Raw genomic sequence first — 7755 nt, forward strand, 5'->3', positions numbered from 1 at the left:
CCAAAACTCACATCTCTCCTCAAATGTGTGCAAGGTATCCCGACTGCAGACATCCTGCCCTATTTTCCCTGTGCACTGTGGAGATTACACCAAAGGAGAAGCCTTTAGAAGGAGTTAATGGAACATATTTTGCTGAATGCTTTGAATTGAATTGGGTGTACCCCATAGTGCCTTAGCAAACAGCAATCAAAAATTCCCTTTTCAGTAATTCTGTTTTAGTTTATCCTTCTCATATATTTGAAGTTATCCTGCCCTTGTAGGCACAAAACTCCCACAAGATTTCAAGACCAGCATCCACCACCATGTGTTTTAAACTTACCTCAACATAGAGGATAGGGAAAATGCCAATCTTGTCACCCAGCATTCCTTCTGCCCAGTTGTCATCCACCCTCCTGATGACTGTCAAAATTTCATCCTAAAATCAGAGATATATACAAAATACATAATCAGATATTTTCAGTAGAAAGATGCCAATTTTTAGTTACCCACATTATAGCTTAGAGAGTGAGTACACAGAGGAGGTCCTAAGCCAGGTAAAAGCGTTTCCTGAATCCTGGTCTAGCGGCATCCCTGGCCCAGCATCTTATCCCAGGCATCCCACTCAAAGTGCACTGAAGCACCCTGCAGACCAGTGCAGCTCATGCTGGCTGTCAGTGGCCCCAAGGGTCTGGGCACAGCAGGTGAAAATAGAAAACTCCTGGCTTCATTACGGGTAAAGAAGAATGTCTGACCCAAGAGGTCACCTGTAAATTATAGATGAAAACTCCTCAGCATGAAGTTGCCCCCATGCACCCAAGGGTCTGTTGTGGTCCTTATCTGCTCTGGAACAAAATTCAAAGGGAAGCACCAGTACAGCACAGGTAGTCCTGAAAACACAATGAGGAATAGTATAAGGTGCTCAGCAACAAGCCTACACTTCTGACACACTGAATATCAGTTTTTCTTTAAAATAAAATTATAAGGTAAAATTGCAAAGCAGATAAAAAGCCAAAGATAACACAGCAAAAAAACCAAATTGCATTCACCTGTTGGATCACCTTCAGTTTAAATAAAAGTTAAATTCCTAAAACCAATGGCATTTTAATATTATATTTAATCTAGGGAACCTTCTAAGAATTTTAGCAGATTATGAACTTCTTTGTGATTATAAAACAAGAGATAAAACAAAGTACAAACCAAATAATTCAAACCCAGAACGTACAAGTCATTAGGAAAACTCAAATGACTAGAACAAAACCCTGACTTTTCCCAGTTTGAACTACTCAGTTTGTCAATGGATTTCTGCTACCATCCCTGTCTTCTGGGGTCATCATACTAAACCCAGACATAAACCAGCACCGTTTTCTACAACAGCTGTGGAAGGCAGCCCTCTCAATGGGGCTCTGCCTGGATGCTCAAATCTCCTACTAGAAAAGGAAGGAGTAGGCTGAGAGAAGCTGGGAAGTCAGCTTTGTTCCCTCATGGCATCCAATATTTCTCTGCTCCTGTGCAAAAATTTACAAAAAAAAAAAAAAAAAAAAAAAATCTCTTCCTCCAGAAAGCTGAGGCAGAGTTCCCTGCCGATCTCACTTTTTCCCCACTACTCTGTGAAAATAAGAGCTTACATATGGTCTACCACGCTCCTTGTAACAAGATACTGATGTCAAATGGCCAGGCAAGGGCAGCTGCTTTTTTTGCAGATACTTCTCACATAGAAAAAAACCCCACAAATTCCTGATCCAGGATGTTCAGACTACGGATTTGCATTGATAAAAAAATGACCAGAACAAGGATGTGATGTGATGTACTTTGTAGTTTTTGAACATGTGCATTTTGAACACGTGCACTCTGAAATAGTTTAAATGTTTCCTTTGAATTATTCATCTGAATGATCCATTAGGGGAAAGCTCATGGAAATGGCTACAAACTGAGTCCTTCAGCTATTTATTACAGCTGGAAGGATGCAAAAAGAATTTGTGCATTTAATTTCCTGAAGAAACAGATAGCATTCCCTTCCAAAGCCCTGTCTGCACAGACCATTTTTGATCTGTTTAAAGAACTGACAGTAATGCATCTCTGCAAAGCTTCCACATGTTCTTACAAAAGACCGATCAGCATAAATTTAGAATCTAGGTAAAGGGTGTAAACGAGAAAAAGAAACAATTGCATCACTTCAGGGACCTGCTATGAGTGTTCCTACCTTTTATATTTGCTCAGCTGTTTCCTTAAAGGAGTTTTTTAAAAACACAAACTGTGATGAAGTCTACTCTACATGCCCGTATATAATCTTACGTGTGTGTAAGTGCATACATTTGGGTATGAACAGAATCATAGATTGTTCAGGTTACAAAGGACCTCTTCAGGTTACAAAGGATCATCGAGTCCAACCATTAACCCAGCGCTGCATAAAAATGTATATATATTTGCATCTATTTGCACATGTAAGAAACTTAAAAAAAAAAGAATTTAAACTGTAGAACCCCAGAAGCTTTCTACCAGATTTTGCTAGAGGCACTGTGTAATCCCCTCCCTGGAGCAGGCTGTACAGACACCTGGCAGGAAAGATTTATCCTGTGTTGACTTTGCTCAGGGATGGGGTGGGGAATGGCTGACCTTTGAAGATCCCTTTCAGCTTTACCTCCCATGGATGCATGAAATCTGGAAGCATTTTCACACACTGAACACACTGGTTCAGCCAAGTCTGGCTGCTGAATATGATCATATATGAGAAATGCATCCTGAGATATGCTGACATTCAAAATGAGCATCTTTGTGGGAAAGCAAAGTGAAAATTCTTGAGAATTCCATTACATAATTAGTTTTAAGAAGGGTGTTGAAAATCTCCAGAATTACAGCAAATCCCAAAAAATATTTTGATTTTTTTTTATTTCTAGAAAGTTTCTTTGAATTTGCAGCCAACGACATCATTCTATACAGTGACCTGGTGAAAGCTTCAGCATGAACTATTTTAGAACCTTACATTAGTTGGATAGCTAAATTCCTAGAAAGGTTCCCAAAAGGATCATGAATAGCAAAACGCCACAGATCTCTTGGCATACCACTTCAGCTTTCTGAACTTCACTATTTCACATTGACTAAATTGATTTCCAGGCAGCATAAAGGAATCCAAGCCTCAAATCTTATTTCAAAAGCCAATGGTATCCACTGTAGTTTGGACAAAGATATGTCGTGCTCCTTTTATGCTTGTTGCTAGAGCCTTTAATTATTTGCTCTCTCCTTCTTGCTCGAGTTTCCCTCTATTCATCAGGGCTGGATCAGCCTTGTGACAGGCATGTGGGACCTGCAGTTACAGTTTATAATCATTATCAGAAAAAAAGTCAAAGATAAATCACTTAAAAAGCAATCTGATTGACAGAGAAATGAATCCTTTTGCTGAGAAAACAGCACAAAATTGTGTCCAATAACAGTCATGATTCACAGCCTGATTTTATTCTAGTCATTAATGGCCATTAATGAAGCAATACAGAGCAGCTGTGCCTGCTATTCTACAGAGATAACTACTCCATCTAGAGCACTGGGGAGATCTCAGCAGTGGCAGGATGGCACCACGTGGCACTTGGTGAGGCCAGTGACAGCGCTTGCCAGCTGGCACGAGAAACCCTGTCACCAGCTATTGCTGGGATGGTCCCTCTGTGAACAGCAAATGCTGCTGGAACTGAATGCTAAGGGGCTGCTCCAGAGCCAGGAACAAGTATGGGATGTGATGGTTCTAAGATTGGCATGGCTCTTGTTAGATACCACTGCGGGCTGGGAATGAAAGTGTTGGAAAATGACGGAAACAGTTGATGTTATTAAAAATGTGATGAGCAATGAAGCATGGCGAACAGTTGATGCTACCATGACAGGTTTGAGACTCATCTACCAGCGTTGCTCAGCCTTCTGATGGCCATGTGAAGGCCATGCATGTAAAGGGTGGTTGAACACCAAAACAAATGTGTGGGCTGAAACTGGATTCTGTGTAAGGCTGGAGCAACTACATGGACAGTCATGGAACTACTTCAGATTTGCACTGCTATACCTGAGAGCAGAATCCTCCTGTACATGGTTTGTACCAGTGTCCACAGCCCAGAGGAGGACAGATTATTTTTTAAAACAGAGACAGCAGGATCCCATGTCCATACTGTGGTACCACGTTCGGAGAGATTAGAAAGCTGAGCTAAGAAGTATATCCCAAGAGCATGCAATTAGGCTCTGTAGGCCACAGCATGATCACAACTGCACTAGGGAACATCAGGAGTAAACCTTCTGAAACTACTGGCATTAAATTGGTGCAAAGTTGACACAAGGCTGGAACCAGTTGTTACACAGGAAAAATAATTGCCTGGCTTGGCTAACCACTGCCAAACAGTGAGAGAAAACATATTAAGTAGGAAATCTAGGCTGTTCTATCATCTTACAGACAGGGCAGAGGAGAGAACAGAGGTGAGGCCCTATGCCTGTATGTATGGCTTCTCTGGGAAGAGAACTTGAGGGAGAAGTCCAAATGGTATAAAATAATGACATGTGGGAGCTTTTTTTTTTTGCACTGGATACTCATGACAGTTATTTGTCTGCTGCTCCTGATTTTATTCTTACACATAAAAATTTTGAAATTTACATCTTTGGCCTTTTATTTGGAGAGTGTTTTATCTACAGGAGATGAAAACAGGCAAATGGCAGAAGCACCCTGCAGCACTCTTCATGAAGATCTGTGTAAAGTAGACTTCATTTACTTGCAACACACCTCTGGAACAATAGAACATTTTCATTTTGAAAACTGTAGCAAAACATATTAGTAAGAGGAAACACCAAATATCCTTTCTTTGTTTTCTTTTACTGTACCAGTAGATATTCTGAGTGCGTAGCAACAAGGGGGATGGGAAAAAGCAAAGTCCAGCAAAAGAACAACAAAACAACATGATATAGAAGATCCCTATGTTTGTGTTTCCTTCTTATAGCTTCTCTTTAGAGGAGAACTCTTCTTTATTACGTGTTTATAAGTAAAATCCAGTCACAAGTGTCTGGTAGCTTTGAATGAGTTGCAGTACACAAATAGGTTATATTACTTGTATAATTGTTATGCCAATGTAACCCCTCCACCAGAGGAAGGAAAAATAGTGCAGATGAAACTGAGATGTGGTCCAGCATCTTCAGATACAAACTGAGACATTCAAGTGATGCATGTTGCTCAAAGTGACAAATCACATCTACAGCACTGCAGTGCTCAGGACTCTGTGCAAAGAAACTGACTGCATCAGCAGATGATCTATAATCTGGGCTAAACAGGAACCTTCATCAGCACAGGTGACAGCTAAAATTAGCATTGAGAAAATTGATGAAAACATGATGGTGAAGTCCCAAGATGAAAAATAGATTATTCACTGTCAGGGAGAACAATAGGCAGGACATAAAAACTGTTACAAGGTGACAGTGTGTGTAGTGGAAGGAGCTAAAGAAGAAAACAGCAGTAGAAAAGAAACCAAACCCCCCTGGGGAAAACACAGTCATCAGGGATAAAAGGATGCCGACAGTAACACGAGGGGTGAAAACAAGGAGAACTGAGAGACTGAGAGTAGAGCTATACAGCAGGAAGAAATGCTCCATGTGAGAATGACATTGGACAGCCGAGAAAATGAGAACTATCACTATACAAAGGCAGTTATTGTAAAGGAGGTTTTCTAATATATGGCACCAAATATATCAAATACAAAAGTGTCTAGGAAGGGACCTGCTCTAACAAAAAAGACCACAACTGCCTGGCATACCTATTAAATTTCTTAAGACTGTAAGGGAAAGCAAGGAATACTTTAAGCAGACAAGAAAGACTGCATCTCAGAGAAGTCACCAGTGTACCTCTGGGCAGGCAGTGAGAAAAACAACACACCAGAAAATATATATTTACTGATAAGGTCTCAGAGGTAACTTCTGGCTAACTTTCTGTTAGTGCATGGCTGTTACTTCTCACTAAGCAGCCCACTTTCTCACAGAGATTCACAGCTCCAGGGAGGCTGGTTAGTCGCAGGGTTTGCAGTGTTTGCAATCAAACACTTCACTTGCTATGGAACAAAAGTGCTTACAAATCCTTTGTTAAATAAATATGAGAAAGTATACAGTCTAGGAAATTGCATTCTGCTGAGAAGCACTGCATGAGTGAAAAAGATGTTACATTCGGTGAGAAAATTATATGCTGCAAATAATTCATTCAGCTATAATAAGTAGCTTCAAAAGAGGAGGTCAGTAAAATCCTGGTGAAGGATATTTTTACCATCTATTTCATATTCATTTTCAGCATAACTGTTATTACTTTATGTGATACTATAACAGCCGCAGACAGCTGAAATAAAACAGAAAATGACAATGAACAGGTTCTTCATGGCATTCACTGCCATAAATTAACAATAGGGGATATGATTTATTTTACAGTGGGTTTCTTGATATCCATGAAACCCATCTAAGGTCAACACAAATTGCTAGGGAGGGGAGTGGGAGGCAAAAAGCAGGTGGGGAGGTGGGAGTGAAAGGGAAAACGTGACATTTTAAATCCAAAGGAAATTACAATATCTCAGTTTTCTCTCATTCCAATGGGAATTTATTAAACATTTTGGTTTAAAAAAACCCAAAGAATGTTTTTTAAATGTCTGCTTTTTACTGTTTTTACATTCTTAAAATAGGAAATACTATTATGATGCTAGTGTATTTCAACTGCTAATTGGTATATGGTATGATGCAATATACATTTTGAAGCTGAATGCAATTTTAAAACACTGGAACATCTGATCCAATAAGGAATATTAAAAGACACACTTCCAGTAGATTTTTTTTTTCCTGAAATTTGAGTTATTTTTGGGGAACATTTCAATGCAGATGAAATGCATGCTCTTTAGAGGGAAAAAAATGTTCTCAGAAAGTGTGTAGCCAGTTCTACTTGTTGAGCTTCCCTGGCTTTATATCAGCCTTGCTATTCATGGCACAGGCTATCTCACAGAGTGCAGGGTAGGTCAGGGAGGCCAGGAAGACCAGGAAGGTGTCCCACCCACCTCAGCACCCCTGTGCTCCCGACCCAGCTGCCAGCACCACATGTGCCCCATCACTCCCTACCAAAGCAGACTTCTGAACGATTTTTAAAAATCTATTCCCCTACCTTGGTGAAGGTCAGACAATCCTTGTCTTGATCTTTATCCTTTATTTCAAAGTCATAAAGTGCTTTGCCCTGAGGTGGAGCTTGTGGGAGAGGCTTGATGCACTGGATGTAGCTGGCGGGGAAGAAGCCATGGTTCCCATTGAGCTCCCCGTGGTACCAATTCTCGTCCACCTTGCGCCGCAGGATGATGATGTCCCCCTTGTTAAACCTGAGGTCACCAGGCTCTTTTCCCTCATATGTGTAAAGGGCTTTGCCATAGGGAAGCTGAGAAACACTCTGGGGAAAAAAAACAAACACCTTTAAGCAATCTCCAGCCAGCACCAATATCTTTCTTAAAGTCATTATTTAGCTAGAAGCAAACTGATCAGCCATGATCATTTACCAAATTACCCCAATGACTGCAGCAGACTGCCCCATAATGCTGTACTCTGGATCTCAGGAAAACTAGGATGTGTATGATGGTAAGCCTGAGAAGGTAGGTGTGTTACATCAGAAAAGACACTGTCCATCTCGTGTAGCTCAGCTGAAAATTGCAGTACCTCTTACCCCACCAAGCAGCATCCCTTAATTTGCAAAATATGCTATGTAAGCAGAACTATGTGTTTAAACAACTAAACTTGGATATGTCTAAAGGT

At 40.5% G+C, this 7755-nt stretch overlaps 1 protein-coding gene across 1 annotated transcript in view; it reads right to left on the minus strand.

The window, feature by feature from the left end:
- SH3RF3 (SH3 domain containing ring finger 3) overlaps positions 1–7537 on the minus strand; it is a 92449-nt gene extending 84912 nt beyond the window's left edge. Inside the window, exons 1-3 of the mRNA XM_088051279.1 lie at positions 7511–7537; positions 7121–7396; positions 320–415 (exon numbers count right to left, since the gene is read on the minus strand). Of these exons, the coding sequence (XP_087907405.1) occupies positions 320–415; positions 7121–7396; positions 7511–7537 (399 nt within the window). The remainder of the gene's footprint in view (positions 1–319; positions 416–7120; positions 7397–7510) is intronic.
- Positions 7538–7755: the final 218 nt, after the last annotated feature.

Source organism: Pseudopodoces humilis, chromosome 2 (assembly GCF_049639895.1).
Source record: "Pseudopodoces humilis isolate 2021_Gansu_Grassland_sample_001 chromosome 2, ASM4963989v1, whole genome shotgun sequence".
NCBI classification, from domain to species: Eukaryota; Metazoa; Chordata; class Aves; order Passeriformes; family Paridae; genus Pseudopodoces; species Pseudopodoces humilis.